Source organism: Notolepis coatsorum, assembly GCF_963971535.1.
Source record: "Notolepis coatsorum genome assembly, chromosome: 7".
Lineage (NCBI taxonomy): Eukaryota > Metazoa > Chordata > Actinopteri > Aulopiformes > Paralepididae > Notolepis > Notolepis coatsorum.
In genome coordinates, this window is record NC_140171.1 from 21,848,441 (window position 1) to 21,865,953 (window position 17,513).

General features: G+C 49.0%; 1 protein-coding gene across 1 annotated transcript in view; it reads left to right on the forward strand.

Moving 5' to 3' along the window:
* LOC311231370 (uncharacterized protein) overlaps positions 1-17,513 on the forward strand; it is a 45,207-nt gene that overhangs the window by 13,333 nt on the left and 14,361 nt on the right. Inside the window, exon 10 of the mRNA XM_084317939.1 lies at positions 2,676-2,938. Within this exon, the coding sequence (XP_084174065.1) occupies positions 2,676-2,938 (263 nt within the window). The remainder of the gene's footprint in view (positions 1-2,675; positions 2,939-17,513) is intronic.

A 17,513-nucleotide genomic window follows, 5' to 3' on the forward strand; every position in this document is an offset into this window, starting at 1 on the left:
GTTCATTCATTGTTCGTTTAGCAGCCTGATGGCCTGGGGATAGAAGCTTCTTCTGAGTCTTTCTGTGCTCGCCTTGAGACTCCTGTATCGCTTGCCTGACCGCAGCAGTTCAAAGAGGCAGTTGTTCGGGTGACTGGAGTCTTTAATGATTCTCTTAGCCTTGCCCTTGCAACGCTTGTAGTAAATGTTCTGGAGGGTGGGGAGCCCCCCTCCAATTGTGCGTTCGGCTGAACGTGTCACTCTTTGTAGTCTGCTTTTGTCTTGTGCAGTGCTATTCCCAAACCAGGAGGTGATGTTGCCGGTCAAGATGCTCTCTATTGTACATGAGTAGAAGTTCTTAAGGATCTTCTGGCTGACTTGGAACTTCCTTAGGCGCCTGAGGAAGTAGAGGCGTTGTCGTGCCTTCTTCACAACACTGTTAATGTGTGTGGTCCATGTCAAGTCCTCGGATATGTAGGCTCCGAGGTACTTAAAGCTGTTGACTCTCTCAACCGGTGCCCCGTCGATGCTGAGGGGGCTGTAGTCCTTGACCCCCGACCTCCTGAAGTCCACAATCATCTCCTTTGTTTTGCTGACGTTCAGGGAGAGGCTGTTTTCCTGGCACCATCCCGCCAGGACCTTGACCTCTTCCAGGTAGGCCCTCTCGTCGTTGGCAGAGATCAGGCCCACCACCACTGTGTCGTCAGCAAATTTGACGATTGTATTGCTACTCCGCTGAGCCACACAGTCGTGTGTGTACAGGGAGTAGAGGAGGGGACTCAGAACACAGCCCTGGGGGGCCCCTATGTTGAGGGTGATGGATGAGGAGGTGCAGTTGCCTGCTCTCACCACCTGGGGTCTGCCAGTCAGGAAGTCCAAGACCCACTGGCAGAGGTCATAGCCCAAGCCCAGGTCCCTGAGCTTGGCTATGAGTATGGAGGGGACTATGGTATTGAATGCCGAGCTGTAGTCGATGAATAGCATTCTCACATAGTTCCCCTGCCTCTTGTCCAGGTGTGATGCTGCTGTGTGCAGCACATGGGATATGGCGTCCTCCGTGGACCTGTTGGGGCGGTATGCAAATTGCAGGGGGTCCATGTTGATGGGGAGGGAGGAGCAGATGTAGCCCTTTACTAGCTTCTCGAAGCACTTCATGGCTATGGAGGTGAGAGCTACAGGGCGGTAGTCGTTGAGGCAAGCAGGCTTGGATTTTTTGGGTACAGGGATAATAGTGGACTTCTTCAGGCAGGTGGGGATGACAGCCTGTTCTAAGGACAGGTTAAATATGTCAGTGAATACTGGGGCCAGTTGGTCGGCACAGACTTTTAGGACGCGGCCGGGGATGCCGTCTGGACCTGCTGCCTTCCTGATATTCACTTTTTTAAAGGTCCGCCTCACCTCATGCTCTGTTACCCTGAACACTGCGCCTCCATCAGCAGCCGACCCCCCCCCCCCCATTGCCGAGGCTTGTGAGCTGGTGTTGTTATTACCAGCATCAAACCGCGCATAGAAGGTATTGAGGTCATTTGCTAAGGAGATGTCACTGTTCAGTTTGAGGGAGGCGCCTTTGTAGTCTGTCATCGTTTTGAGCCCCTGCCACATAGCTCTAGAGTCAGCTTGTTCAAACTGGAGTTCAATTTTATCCCTGTAGCGTCGTTTGGCCTCTGACACTGTCCTCCTTACGTTGTATCGCGCCACCTTGTGGTCATTCATGTTGCCTGCCTCTAGGCCGTCGTTGTATGCTTTGGTGCGCTCTCTCAGAGCTTCACGGACGGATTTGTCTACCCAGGGTTTTTGATTTGGGTAAACTTTCATTTTGGTAGTGGGGATTGTTTCTTTCACCCTAGTACAAACATAGTCCAGCACTGTCTCCGTGTAGGCATTAATGTTATCTGTGTCGCGGAACACAATCCAGTCTGTGTGGTGAAACACTGACCGGATCGTCTCCTCTGACGTCACATCCCATTTCTGCACCTCTCGCGAGACTACGGGAGTACTTTTAATTCTCTGTCTGTACTTTGGTGAAAGAAAAATGGATGCGTGATCTGACTTACCAAAGCCACTATCAGAATGAGCCTTGTAGCCACCTTTAAATTGCGTGTAACAGTGATCTAGGATGTTACCGCCTCTGGTGTTGCAAGTCACATGCTGATAGAAGTCAGGCAATACCTTTCTCAGATTGGCGCTATTGAAATCTCCCAGAACTAAAATGGCGGCGTTAACATTCGCCACTTGGATTCTATTTACCTCGTCGTGTAGTCTGGAGAGCGCAACCTTGTTGCTGGCTTGCGGTGGAATATACACTCCGACCAGGACGATCGCCGTTAACTCCCTCGGGAGGAAGAAAGGACGACACTTGATGGTTATATATTCCAGTTCTGGGGAGCAGTGGTTGGATAATTCCTTCACGTTAGTTGGGTCGCTCCAATTTTTGTTAAACATGAAGGCAATACCTCCTCCACGTTTACCGGACTCTGATGATGTCCGATCCTTGCGATGGATAAAGAAGTGATCAGCCGGTTGAATTGTATACTTTCAATGCATCTTTCTTACATTTTATGTGTTATCATGTACTAATTCAAAGCATAGTTGATATGATCATTAATATGCTATAAGTGTAATTTTAAGTACACTTAAAAAAACGATTTTGCCATTTTCATCCAATGATAATATCGTTTTCATCTCTCTTATTGCAGCTAGTACAGTTAGCACAACTACCAATGCAACATCAGCAGAAGCTCCAACAACCGCAGGATCCACAACTGTGATAGCACCTACAGCAACTGCAGAAGCCATCACAATAGCTCCAGTTGTAACAACTACAGAATCCACAGCAGCCCCTACAAGTAATGAGGGGTCTTTAGGTTTGGGATTCAGAATGACGCACACCTTTTCAAATGACCTTTTGGATTCTACCACTGTAGCATACCTGGAACTGGCTGCAAATATTACAACAGAGGTAAGCCCATCAATATGACATTACTTTGTATGTTGTATTTATTTATTTATTTATTTATTTATTTATTTATTTATTTATTTATTTATTTATTTATTTATTTATTTATTTATTTATTTATTTATTTATTTATTTATTTATTTATTTATTTATTTATTTATTTATTTATTTATTTATTTATTTATTTATTTATTTATTTATTTATTTATTTATTTATTTATTTATTTATTTATTTATTTATTTATTTATTTATTTATTTATTTATTTATTTATTTATTTATTTATTTATTTATTTATACAGCTAAAACCAGCTGTGTGTAATGGGATACACAGTACATGTAAGTTAGTAACATAATCAAGTCAAAGTATTTCAGATGTTCTACAAAAAAAACGATAGGTTATAACTATAACCAAGTTCTGTGAGTAATGGTGACGCTCAGCGTCACTACTGCACTATACTTCACTCGTGCACGCGCACTGAATAAAAAATTCCACAATGTACCTTTACATCCCAACATTCGTCTGGCCACACCCCCATCCGCTTACCTACATAAGCAGGGGTGTGGTCACCTACTCACCTCCTTCCCAAGCTTTCACCACAAGGTGAGATCAAGGGCCGCAGCGGCGTCTGACGCTGAGCGTCACCATTACTCACAGAACTTGGTTATAGTTATAACCTATCGTTCTGTTTCGTATGGTTCTCGCTCAGCGTCACAGGGAGGCTGAGCGAGAGCCATAGCCCGACAAATGTACCCCGCTGAGGCCCCCCACAACCATCAGACCGGGGAGGACCGAGCCCCCCCGACCCTCCCTAATGGAGGATACCCCCCCTATTGGAGGTTCACGGGAGGGCGACGGATCCGACCGTGCGAAGAGACACTCAAGCAACTCAACGCACAGGGTGAGCAGACCGTGGCTTGACCCCACGACTACACACACGCACAACCCGCATGCCACCCGGGAACGAACGGAAGGAACAACCTCGTTACTGCCCCCAGAATCACGGAGTCAAGAGCAAACCCAACCCCGTGGCAAGGCCGTAGCAGCGGAGCGCGAAGGAAGACCCAGACCAACTTAAGGGACTGGTTCCCCTGGAAAACGGGGGCCCGGAGAGGTCAATGACGCCAGGCATCAAGACCCCACCAGGCGGTCACTTAGTGACACCGCCCCCCACATCGCCAGCGTATTCGGATAAGGCCCCTCCAAGAGCGGGCCCTTTCCCCCCAATAGCACACCGCCTGGCACACTGACCCTGCAGAACAGGCAGTCAGCATGGCTGTAAGCACACAAAAAAGGTTAAACAAACAGAAGCAGGCAGCGCACCGGGGAAACCAGGCAACAGGCTGTAACCTGAGCCTGGAGCACTGCGGACGAGACAGGCGCCAAAGGAGTCAGCTGAAAACAGCCCCCCCGGCGGAAGGGGCGTATGCTGGCGTTGTTGCATGACAAAGCCTCCATTAAAAAAAAAACACCCAGAGGGGTTGAGGCAGAGAAGGCTGACATGATTGGCAGACGTCATGAACGTGCAGGGGCACACTCAACCGGATAACCCGGGAGTTGACACTGCTCCAACACACCAGGGAATCAACCACCCTGTCGTTACCCTATGCGGTGGTTGTTCCTATAACCCCTCAAGAAAAAACTCCAAAACACACCTGTGTTTCAGTTTTCAAAAAAGGGTTATTCCAGGCCTACGGGTCGACGAAACATTACTTCGGACCGGGCCCGGCGGCACGGGAAGCACAGGGTTACCAGAGGAGGTCAAAGACCACCCCAACAGCCCCCTCTTCGCCACGCGTGAGAGAGGAGCGAAAAGAATGGAGAACCAGCCCTAAGCACACCGCACTTGGTATTCCCAGGCGGTCTCCCAACCAAGTACTAACCAGGACCGAACCTGCGTAGCGGCCGAGATCGGATGAGATCGGGCGTGTACAGGTTGGCATGGCCGTAAGCCATTACGATAGTGCAGAGTACAATATGTACCCAACAAGGGTCTCCATAGCGCCTAACCCTGTGACACCCGGACCGACCTGGCATTTTTCCCCCTGAAAAAAGCACAAGTCCCTCAGGGTACCAGAACAGCAGATCTGCATCCCCGGTGGACAACGGGTTAACTGACCTGGACCAGCGTGACCAGACCAGTCCCGTGTCCTAACCACGCCGACATGCCCACTCCAGGAGAGGGGGTAGGTATGCGTGTCGATCTAAAACATGAAAAGAGGGTGCCACCCAGACGGTCCCCATTTAGACCGTGCTCAGTGGCCCACCCCAACTGGCGCTCGGAAGAGACAAAACTCCATCCCAGTTGCCCTATAAAAACGCAGTTTTAACAAGCAACCAAGGCGCACTTAGCCCCTCTGTGATTCTGTCACAGAAACACACCTGAGCCAGCACTATGTATGCGTCGAGACCCAAACACATCAATGGATAGTCTAGCAAGACACCAAACATTGTTCCTCCAAGTCGCCTGGGAGAACGACACGGAGCTGTCGTGCTTCATGTACCTTCCTCTTTTTATTCAAAAAAGAAAGAACACAGACCGACATGAATCCCTCGTGACGCCGCTGAGGGTAAAAACAGTTTACATTTTCACATCCCACCACCCTCCCATAGGGAGGAGACGGAAATCCCCAGAGAGACTTCCCACGCGAGCTGTATAGATTGAAAAGAATATATTGCAACATTGAGCCATGTAAGATTTTGGTTTAGGGCTCTCCGAGGAGGAGGCACTGAACCAATACACACTCAGTAATCGAATTGAATCGAATACACACACAATAGAGCAGGACTCCTTTTTGAAGTTCTACTCACCTTGACAATCTGAGGAGGAGGCTCTGCACTCTGAGGAGGCTCCCTCACATGGAAGGAGAGTCCTAACTCACAGAAGGCCCGAGTAGGAGCTTCGTGAGGAGGAGCCCTGACCACTCCCTGAAACAGATCCATCATATGGACCTGAACAGCTCACGGAAGTCTTACCAACAGAGACGCGCACAGTGACGTACTCTATGGCGGGGGAATTTCTGCGGTGCACACGCCCAATATTCCAGGGCGTGGGACCAGGAAACTCCCTCCCCCCCCCCCCTCTTACCCTGTAACGTGCCGAACAGCAACATGACAGGAACCTTGAAGGACAGGAGGTTGTAACTCCTGCCCGTCAAAAGGGGAGGAAAGGATTACCAGTTCACCCCTTTACGACCCCACACCCATGATACGATGTAATGACAAAAAAGAGCATGACACAGTCACAGTCAGCTACATGAAGTGTCTAACAGCTTCACACAGCTCATGTGCTAACCTGCTATCTGATTTTTACTAAGGAAAAAACACAGAATAGAGAGGGCCCCCTTAAGAGCCCCGGTACCAGACTTACACATGTGCTTCTGTGGCCAACCTAACCCAGTTGTAGATCACACGACACACACAACCCTTTATCACCACAAAAAATGGCAATACACTCTACAGAGGAACGCCGTTTTTCATAATGAGAGAATACACAATTCTCGATTAGTATCGGCCACAGGCCTTGCTAAGCACACACGAAAAGTGACCAAACAATCTTTTCTTTAGGAAAATATAGTTTCTCAAGCGGTTTTAGCACAACCCCAGCAACCAAGCTAAGGGTTACATCGTATCCCACCACACAGTGACACAATATATTGTAACATGTCTGAGAGGAGGGTGGGGAAGTCCCCAGGGAACCGGGGGGATCACTCCTCCTACCTTACCCTTAATACGGCCAGTTGAACAGGTAAACCCGTTAATATGTGAACACACTGTTCATTGTCATTACAGGCTGAGAAAAGAATTCATTCTTCACTCATATGTCACTGAGCATAGCTTTATAGGTTAATTTAACCCCCTTAGTTGTGAGTACACGGTACATGAACACACATGATGTTTCTCAACACAACAAACCAGATCATTTTTACATCTGTAACAAACAACCCGATTTGCATGGAGAAGCTAATACCAGTGACAAGATAATTCACACACAACTCGCGTCGTATCCTAAATGTATTGCAGCAACACCCGTTTTGGAAAACATCGTTATTACAAAACATTAGAAGGGAAGGAAGAAGACGCATTTTAAGGTCTGGTCAGGACCTTCCTTACCGTGAGCGCAGACCACGCAAACTGCAGTCTCTAACAGGGCACCGATAGTAAACACAGCTTCCTGTGTTGACGACACGGGCAGCGTCGCTGCCCCACCCCGCCGCTACGGTTCTCCTTGTTGACGCAGTCCTCGCCGGCCGGGCTCCCGGTAGGTTCGACTAACATCCTCTGTCAAAGATGACGTCGTAGTCAGAGTGTTTAAAGCATGTTATAGTCTCAGAACGTTCAACAGTGTAGCATTAAGCTAACAGCCTATCGGCTGATAGCCACAAGCTAACGTATACCAGCCTGGTAAACACAGCGAGCTAACGCCGCAGCTAACAGCTGCGCGGCTAACAGGTAGGCCACAACTAGCACGCAAGCTAAGCAGCTATCACCTAAACTCGTACACAAACGATATAACAAGCCACACTTCCGACAGGCCGCCGTCTGAAACCCTCCTCACCTTTAAGAGAGAAGAGAAAAAGAGATGTCAACACAGTTTACAACGGTGATTTTACCAGACATCCGGCGGAGCCAGCACAAGTCCCATCTGGGTTGCAGCCGACTTGAACATGGATCTTCCGATAACGAACATCCATGCCCACATTTCCTCGTTAGGGTCAGTGATGTACCTGAACGCGTTCAATGAACGATCGTTCATGAACGCGTTCGTATTTTGGGCGCACGTGAACTGAACGTACTGATTATCCTCTAAATGAACGTAATTGAGAACGCGTTCATTCTCAGCGCTGTGTAACGGAGTTCAAAAGTGCGTTCATTCTCAGCACTCTGTTATAACGGCGTTCAAAGATGTGCCAGATTTCATATGTATTTCAGCCGAAAACCCAGTTAAAACACACCGTAAACAGGCTTTAAAATTATGTGGAAAACCAACCGATCTGGCAACGCGCCTGTACACCCCCTGCTACGTCATCAGACTCATCACAACAACAGCTGAATCTGTGAGCAGAAGCCGAGAGCTGCGCAGCAGCAGGTCGAGAGCAGCACTCGCTCAGAGAACTCTACCTCTAGATGTCGGCGCTTGGGGATTTAAAATAGTTTAACGTTAAAGTCAGTACTGACTCAGACGGAAACAATCTAACGTTTGTCTGTAAACTTTGTCCACCCGGTTTGAAGAAGCAAGTCCCCACATCGACGCGACGATGTCGACAGCAACATTGAGAATATGCAAACGTCCTGTTTTAGTTTTCATAATAAAGACAATTCAAGCTAAGTTGTTCCTCATGTTTTTGAAAATATACTGTAGAGATGAAAGCTGCAGTGTGGACTGAATGTGCGGTGGCAAAGCGTTATGGAAATGCCAGTATTCTGATTGCTGTCTGTGTGGTTCAATATTTTTTACAAATAATAGTTTGCAGCAACGTATTGAAAAAAGAACTAACAAAATGGGCCGTTCAATATCTCCTTTATGTTCGAAATGTCAAACAGACCTGGGTACCTACAGGCTACAGTCTATCACTACTTTTGGGAATCTAAGTGTTTATCCAGGTTCTGGGGCCAAGTGATTGATTGATTGATTGAACACTTTTATTAACATATTGCAGAATGGGTACAGTATAGTACAGCTCAGTCATGAATTGAAAATGGGGGACCCTGATGTAAACAAGACGAAAGTCTTTCTCTGGTCTGCATCCCCTTAACAATTGTATGTATTGAGCTGTACTGTATCAGGGTCCCCCATTTTCAATTAATCAGGACATACATGACATACAGATAGACAGTACTGCTACATCTATACATTTATGACATACCAGATTTGCAAATACAGTACTGTTTGTGATACAAAAAGAGTCCAGAAAAGAGAGTAGGCCTATATACATTTGACATAGAAACTGTACATTGGAGGAGGTTTGGGGGGGGGGGTTGGGTAGGAGGGGTGACACCCTTTACAATTCAAACTATTTGATAAACTTCTACTTTCAGCCCGGAAATGCATTCTGATAAACTGGATTAAGGATAAGCCTCCATTTTTACAAATGTGGTATAGAGAGATCTTCGGTGTGCTACCCCATGAAAGACACTGTGCAATGCATAGAGGCAACAATGCTTCCTTTCAGGAGGTGTGGGCCCCACTATTAGACTATTTTCCTGCTGAAATTTCTCGGATCCTTCTAAAGGCCCAGTGCCCCATTGTATGGACAGACCTAGGATAGGAAAAAATAAATATATGTCTACATGTGAATGGGCTCGAGGCAAGTGCAATAATGTACAGTGCCTGTCTTGGTTTGCTTTTCCTTTTTGCTTGTTTTTCTTTTTGTTTTGTTTTTGCTTGCTTATGGTGTGGATGATGGCATAGAGATGAACTGGAGGACCCCCCCCCTCCATTGTCCCAATGTGTGTTTTTGTAATGTAAGTAACTGTACGTGAAAAATCTATATAAAAAAATATATATATCAAAAAAGAACTAAAAAGAACTAAATTAGTTCATTTTTGAAACCATGAACTTTAGTTCAAAATCTTGAATTATGAACTATGAACTGAACTAGTTCATGTAGAAAGTGAACTTTCCCAACACTGGTTAGGGTATACTCTTATTTGTATATGAAAGATGGGGCCTACACGGTGACAGAGAAGCATCCACTCGTCCAGAGAATCCTGGGATCACCAGTTACTGGTCGTGGCCCACTAGTTGACTATAATGGGCTTCAAACCAAGATCCTCCGCCGTCGCCTAAGAGGCTGAACAGAGGACCCTAATCTGGGGCCGGTTTTCGTAAACATTGTCACCTAGCCCCCATAGCACTAACAGACAAGTGGTGCTCGCAAGCAAACATTACTCACCCAACCTGGAACCCACCGCTTCTCACAACAGTCGGTGCGTCCTACAGTCCAGCTGTGTTGCTGGAGGGTCTTACCCCATCCAACCGCAGCAAGGAGGGTTGTAGTTGGGAAGCATGTCAGCGGCGTGAGCTCCTAATACGAAAAAACCGATGGAGTTGTGGAATGACCATCATCTTCCAGACACTCCAGTAACGAAGACAATATCGCCGTATTTTCTCGAAAATAGTGAGAGAGAAAATAAAGATATGATGTCAACGTATCTCTTGTTTTCCAACTTTCTTCTACTAACAACCTCGTCAAGTGGGGATTGATTGATTGATTGATTGAAAACTTTATTAACAGATTGCAGAATGGGTACAATACAGTACAGCTCAATACATACAATTGTTAAGGGGATGCAGACCAGAGAAAGACTTTCGTCTTGTTTACATCAGGGTCCCCCATTTTCAATTCATCAGGACATATATGACATACATGACATACAGATAGTCAGTACTGCTACATCTATACATTTATGACATACCAGATTTGCAAATACAGTACTGTTTGTGATACAGAAGGAGTCAAGAAAAGGGAGTATATACATTTGACGTAGAAACTGTACATTGGAGGAGGTTGGGTGGGGTTGTGTGGGGGGGGGTTGGGTACATTGGGATATTGACAACCATACTGGGTAATTTACATTGGAGGTGGTTGGGGGGGGGGGGGGAGAAACACTGTATAAACAAGCAAAACTGTACATTGAGGGGGGGGGGGGACACTGTACAAAAAAGCAAAATTGTACATTGGACTATTGACAAAACCATACTAGGTAAATGACTGTACATTGGAGGGGGTTGGGTTAGGACATTTACAGGGGCCAGTTTTGAATAGCAGTCTCCCGTAGGTGTCCTTTGAGAGTGGTTTTGAAAGTGGGTAGAGATTCACATTCCTTTACAGCTTTGGGTAGGGCGTTCCACATTGATGTGGCATAATTGCGAAACGTGTTTAGTCCCTTATTTGAGCCGAATCTGGGTTTAACATGATTTGTGGAGCTCCCTCTGGTGTTGTGATCGTGGTATTCACTGACCTTTGGGAAGTATTTTGACATGTACATGGGTACCTTGGTCATGTAGTGTATCTTGTAGACCAGGCCCATTGCAAGTTGCTGTACTCTGTCGTCTACTCTAAGCCATCCTAGGTTGTCAAAGTGGGCAGGGGTGAGGTGGGTTCTAGGAGTAAGGTCAAGCAGTAGTCTGACCAGTTTGTTTTGAGATGTTTGTAATTTTGTTTTTAGCGCCCTTGAGGTGCTTTGGTACCATGAGGTGCAAGCATAGTCGTAGTACCCTTGAATGAGTGCTCCTGCCAGAGTCTTCAGAGTATTCTTGTTTACCAGAGAGGAGAGCCGGTACAAGAATCGAGTTCGTTGGTTGACTTTTTTTATTACATTGGATGCCATTTTGTCACAGGAGAGATTAGCCTCTAGGATGGAACCCAGGTAGGTAATTTCATCTTTCCTTGTGACAATATTGTCACCCACTGTAACTGAGAAGCCGTCGGTCTTGCTGAGTTTGTTATTTGAACCGAAGAGAATGGACTCTGTAACTGAGGGGTTACAAAACCCTGACTGTATTAAAGATTGTGATAGATTAAACCACTGCTAGTTATGTACTTTAATTACTGGCCAGACAGTACATAAAATATAGATGGTGAACACCCACAAGAACACGGCATTGACAAAGAAATAGTATTTGAGGGTATTTTATTATTATTATGCAACATTAGGTTACAGAATGAGAATTAGGGTCGTGCTTGTATGGCGAAGAATATGTGTAAAGTCAGTCAATAGCATGAGTCACTAAGAATAGCAGGAATCCTACGATGGGTCTAAGTTGACACCACCTGTCGTATAATAGCAACTATAGAAGGCAACGCTGATACCGCCTGGAGACAATGGGTTCCCTCCGGGGGTGTAAGGCCTGGAGGGTAGAGGAATGTTCGGATACTCAGTCTGATTCAATGAAGATTAAAGAGACTCCAAGTACAGGAGTCGGTCCTTGTAAATCCCTCGATCAGCAGCAAAGCAATAATTGTAATCCAAATGCTCGATAGCATTGATGACAGCTAGCCAGCCTCCGTCCACGAGGCCAGCCCGAGTTGTAATCCTCACGAGGTTGAATCCCAAACGATAGTGGAAATCAACGATGCTCTTCTCCGGGTAACACGTTCCAAATCAATATAATCCAACCAGTAATGGTTCTGCAATCGCCGACTCTGGTTCTCCTGTGCACATGTCCAATGCTACACACGAACGAACTGGGTTGCACGATATTCAATAAATGAACGACTATTTACTTCACATTAAACTAGGTCGAACTTGACGTTACTGCATTAAACTCTGACACTTTACTATTCTATTCGCACATGTTCTAAACGCACGGTTGCTCACTTCACTGTTACCGAACTTGTCACACTGCTGCTTTAGACGAACTTGTCACACTGCTTGCTTAGACGAACTGCTGCTGTGCGCACCTGCGCCAGCATATATACTTAAGTGGCTTTCTAGTTCCAAACCTAACCACTTTAGTCTGAATCAATACACTGCCAAGGGCATGTCCTGACTTGCCCCAAACTCGCCCCTTGCACCTGTCTGAGTGCGAGACTGCCTGGCGCCTGGGGGCGCTGTCCAATAAGGAGAGCGAATATTACTCTGGTTTGAACGCAGGTAAAGGGATATTCCGTGTATATATATAAATAATATACAAAGTATATCAAACAATAAAGGTAGATTCTCAGTTTAATCTGGCCCTTCACAACAGCCGCCTCCTAATTAGTCCGCACCTAATTAGTTAAGGGAGACAGATTAATAGTCCAGTCAACTGCTCAATGTCTGTTGTGAGGAGTAAGGCAATCTACAAAGTCGGTGGGTCATGATCGTCATCAGGGGAGTCAGGGAGCTCTGGCAACTCTATCAGCCTCGCCACGGGTCGGGTGTAAGTCCGCCCTTGGACAATAACTTCTGCCGCTCTGACCTTCCCATCGGCACCAGTGATCACTTTGCTTACGCGGCTGGCCGGCCACGCAGCTCGGGGTAGTGACGGGTCCATGATCATAACGACTGTGTCCACCTTCAGGTTGTCCCTGTCCTTTACCCACTTCTGACGGGCTGGACGGGATGGTAGGTCGCTTAGGAGGAAGCGGGCCCGAGACTGGTTGATCTGTGCTTGGCTGTGTCTCCACATCCTCCGTCTGTTCCTCTTGTTCTTTCGGTGCCCCGTCTGAGGAGGGGCCGGGTCCGGCCGCCCCCTCAATAGGTAGCTTGGGGTGCTGGGTTCGAGGTCAGCTACGTCGCTTGGAGCGCAGCTGAGGGGGGTGGAGTTCGGAACTCCCTCTTCTTGGGCCCACTGTTCTCTCACAGGCCCCTCGTCTAATGTCAATAGCCTCTCAACGGGCTGTACGAGAGAGTGGCCTGTGTCGCTCACCTTTGTGTGCAGGCAGCGTGTAGACGTGGGTTGACTGTCAAGTCCGTAGAGGGGGCCCTGGAGCGTCCACCCCAGTCGGGTCTGAACCGCGACTGGGCATCCTTTAGGTCCGATGTGGGCCGCCTCGATTGGGACAAGGAGGTCCGCGTGGTCGGAGCCTATGAGCAGGGTCGGTGTGGCGCCGTCGATGAGCGGTATAGGTAGTCTGCGTAGGTGCGCGTACTTCGCCATCAGCTGTGGGATGGGGTAGTTGTAGCTTGACAGGCCTATGTCATGGCCTGTAAATGCCTTAGTAATGCTGTACCGCTTCGCGGGCTGCCCGACCGCTGCTATCGTGAATGAGACGTTCTTGCCCTTTATGGTTTTCAGGTCTCGCTGAATAGTACGGAGTGTCATTGTTTCTTTGGTACCCCGCAGGCCCAACTGGGCTGCGGCGGAAGCGAGGAGGAGAGTCTTTTCAGACCCATCATCTAGGACGGCGTAAGTGTCCATGACCTTGTCCTCATAGCTTAGGAGCACTCTGACCACTTTGATGAGCACTCGGGGGGTCCCGCTATGCTTGGGGTCTATGTGGAGCATTCCTGTTGGTCGGTTGCCTTGTTTGGCTAATCTTCGCTGGTGGGCCCAGCACAGTGATGCGCGGTGAGCGGCGCCCGCCTGGTCCGCCTCACGCCACTGATCAATTTGGACGGGGTTCAGTGTCTTGGATTCGTCGCACTGTGCCAGCCAGTGTCCGCCGTCGCAGTAAGTACAGACGATCTCCCATTCCTCTCTGGCGGGGGAGTTGTAACTCGGCGGTGGTGGCGCTGACTCGGGGTAGTACGGGTGGCACTGTGGGTCCCCGTGTCTGCTGCGACAGTCGGGACACCAGGGGGTGGTTTCAGGACTGGTCTGTGGTGACACCGCCTCGGCCTGGTACATCACTGTGACGGGCCTACTTTGTTGTCCTGGCGGACGCTTGTTGCTGTCGTGCAGGACCTCCAGGTGGGCGCCGTCGCACTTGCTGCATCTTTTCTTTAGGCGGCACTCAGCTGCCATATGGCTGCGCGCCCAGCGGAAGCAGCGGCGGTTCGCTTTGATCCACTGACTCACCTCGTCAGCGGTCAGCCTCTTGAAGGTGTCACATTGAGACAGCCAATGTTCATTTTCACAGTACTGACAGACAGCCTTCCACTTCTCCTTGACGTGGGTGTTGTGGCTCGTCTGCCGTGGCTCAGCCTCGGCTTGGTGCATAACTGTCACGGACCGGCGGTTGTCATTGAACCTCAGCGGTCCATCTCTAGGGCTAGAGTCACTCCACACGAATGTGTCCAGTCTTAGACTGCTGACCTCCCTGGCGAGGAAATCAGCCAGGTCTAGGAGGGATGGTTCTGGGCCGTTGGGGTCACGGTGGTCTTTCTGCCGCCGAAAACGCTCTTGACGGGCTGGAGGGAGCTTCTCCAGTATCCGCTCCACGTTAGAATTTGCATACAGTTCATGTCTCCCCTTCTCCTTTTGGGACCCCAGCATCCCCACGAGGGATTGTACCTTGATAGAGAGGTCATCCAGTGCTCTATTGTCTTTGGCTGGGGGGAGGCGGTCGATCTCTCGTATTTCTTGGATCACGTAATCCCATATGCGTCCATAGCGAGCGTCGAGGGCCACCAGAGCTGCGGAGTATGGGGTGCTTGAGTTGGAATGTGCCAGCGCTATGTTATGCGCTCTGGGCACCTTGAGATGCTTGAGGAGGATGGCATATTTGTACGACTCGTCGTGGACATCGGACATCATAGTCTCCAAACACATGCGTAATTCCGTGTACTGTGCTCTGTCCTCGCGCGTAAAGTCTGGGAACGTCGGTGCGCCAAGGTAAGATGCCATGGATGGCTGGGACACCGATGAGCGTAGGGGGAGAGGCCTCCTGGGCGAGTCTCCCCGTACGTGGGGTCGTGGGTTAGTGCTGGGTGGGTACCAGAGGCCGGGCCCCCAGGTGCTGCTCCTCGGTGCTGACTGTGTATTAAACTCAACCTTGGTTTGGGTCGGGGGTTCGTAACGCAGTGGCTCGGGGCTGGGGTCGGGGCTGTACTGGGCCTCCTGGTCCAAGATGGGTTCGTGCTGGTGGGCTTGATATCCCTCCTCTTCCTCCGCTAGGTCCTGGAGTCTTCTAGTTAGTTTCTCGGCGACGTAGGCGGGATCTTCCCGTTGGCTGGGTCCCGTATAGACCGGTCGGGGAGGGGGCTCGGCGACGTAGGCAGGTTCTTCCTGCTGGCTGGGTCCCGTGTAGACTGGTTGCGGAGGGGGCTCGGCAACGTAGGCAGGTTCTTCCTGCTGGCTGGGTCCCGTGTAGATTTGTCGGGGAGGGGAAGGTGCCCTCGACCCGTGTCGTGATGATCTCCGGGAGCTCCGGGTGGAGGAGTGAGGGGTCACCCTCTGGAGTAGTTGCTCCACCATCTGCGCCTGCAGCCGGTCTCTTTCCATCTCGCGCTGTGCATTGGCGGTGTCGCGCTGTGCATCGCGTTGCGCGTGGGCGGCGTCGCGCTGAATGTTTTCTTCAGCCTGGAGGCGCCTCTCTTCCAGTCTGATGGTCTCGCGCTCGTTCTGTTGTTGTGCTTGGAGACGTTCTCTTTGTAGTGCAGAATGTTCGCGCTCACTCTGTTGTTGCGCTTGGCGGCGCTCTCGTTCCGCTGCAGAGTGTTCGCGCTCACTAAGTGCTTGTGCTTGAAGACGGTCGCGCTCACCCTGGATACGGTCTCTTTCAGTTGAAGCTGTCAGCGTGGCGATCAAGGCTTGCGCCAGTCTCTGGTCAGCCTCGCTGGGGGATGACACTGGTGGAGGTGATCGGGCGCTGACAGGGCTTGGGGGAGACCTGTCCTCCTGGCGCGCTCCGAGGTCTATCTCTTGAGCGCGGTACTCTGGTCGTGGTTGCGCGCCGAAGGCTGTCTCGGGTACGCGCTCTTGGGTTGGTTGTGCACCGGGGTCTATCCCTGGAGCGCTTTCTTGGTCCTGGAGCGCTCCGGGGTCTATCCCGGTGACGCTGTCTGGAGGTATAGTCACGTCATGTCCCGCTTGGTCCCCCCCGTGAGCTAAGTCAGTTTCGTTTGAACTTTCTGGGGTCTCTACTGGCAGGGCCGCCAAGTCGATAGGAGTGGGCATGCTTAAACTATCCGTTTTATCCGTATTTAACGTCTGTTTAGATAAGCTAGGGGGTCAAACGAAAGCGAAGTCCTCTAGATATGGAGGTGGCTGACGTTTGCGCTGCGGGCGTTCTAGCTTGGGGAGCCGTTTAGAGAGTGTCCACCGCTGGCCATGTCAATATTAATATTATATTAAATATTACACTGATACCATCCGGCTCGAAGGACCAATTGTAACTGAGGGGTTACAAAACCCTGACTGTATTAAAGATTGTGATAGATTAAACCACTGCTAGTTATGTACTTTAATTACTGGCCAGACAGTACATCAAATATAGATGGTGAACACCCACAAGAACACGGCATTGACAAAGAAATAGTATTTGAGGGTATTTTATTATTATTATGCAACATTAGGTTACAGAATGAGAATTAGGGTTGCGCTTGTATGGCGAAGAATATGCGTAAAGTCAGTCAATAGCATGAGTCACTAAGAATAGCAGGAATCCTACGATGGGTCTAAGTTGACACCACCTGTCGTATAATAGCAACTATGGAAGGCAACGCTGATACCGCCTGGAGACAATGGGTTCCCTCCGGGGGTGTAAGGCCTGGAGGGTAGAGGAATGTTCGGATACTCAGTCTGATTCAATGAAGAATAAAGAGACTCCAAGTACAGGAGTCGGTCCTTGTAAATCCCTCGATCAGCAGCAAAGCAATAATTGTAATCCAAATGCTCGATAGCATTGATGACAGCTAGCCAGCCTCCGTCCACGAGGCCAGCCCGAGTTGTAATCCTCACGAGGTTGAATCCCAAACAATAGTGGAAATCAACGATGCTCTTCTCCGGGTAACACGTTCCAAATCAATATAATCCAACCAGTAATGGTTCTGCAATCGCCGACTCTGGTTCTCCTGTGCACATGTCCAATGCTACACACGAACGAACTGGGTTGCACGATATACAATAAATGAACGACTATTTACTTCACATTAAACTAGGTTGAACTTGACGTTACTGCATTAAACTCTGACACTTTACTATTCTATTCGCACATGTTCTAAACGCACGGTTGCTCACTTCACTGTTACCGAACTTGTCACACTG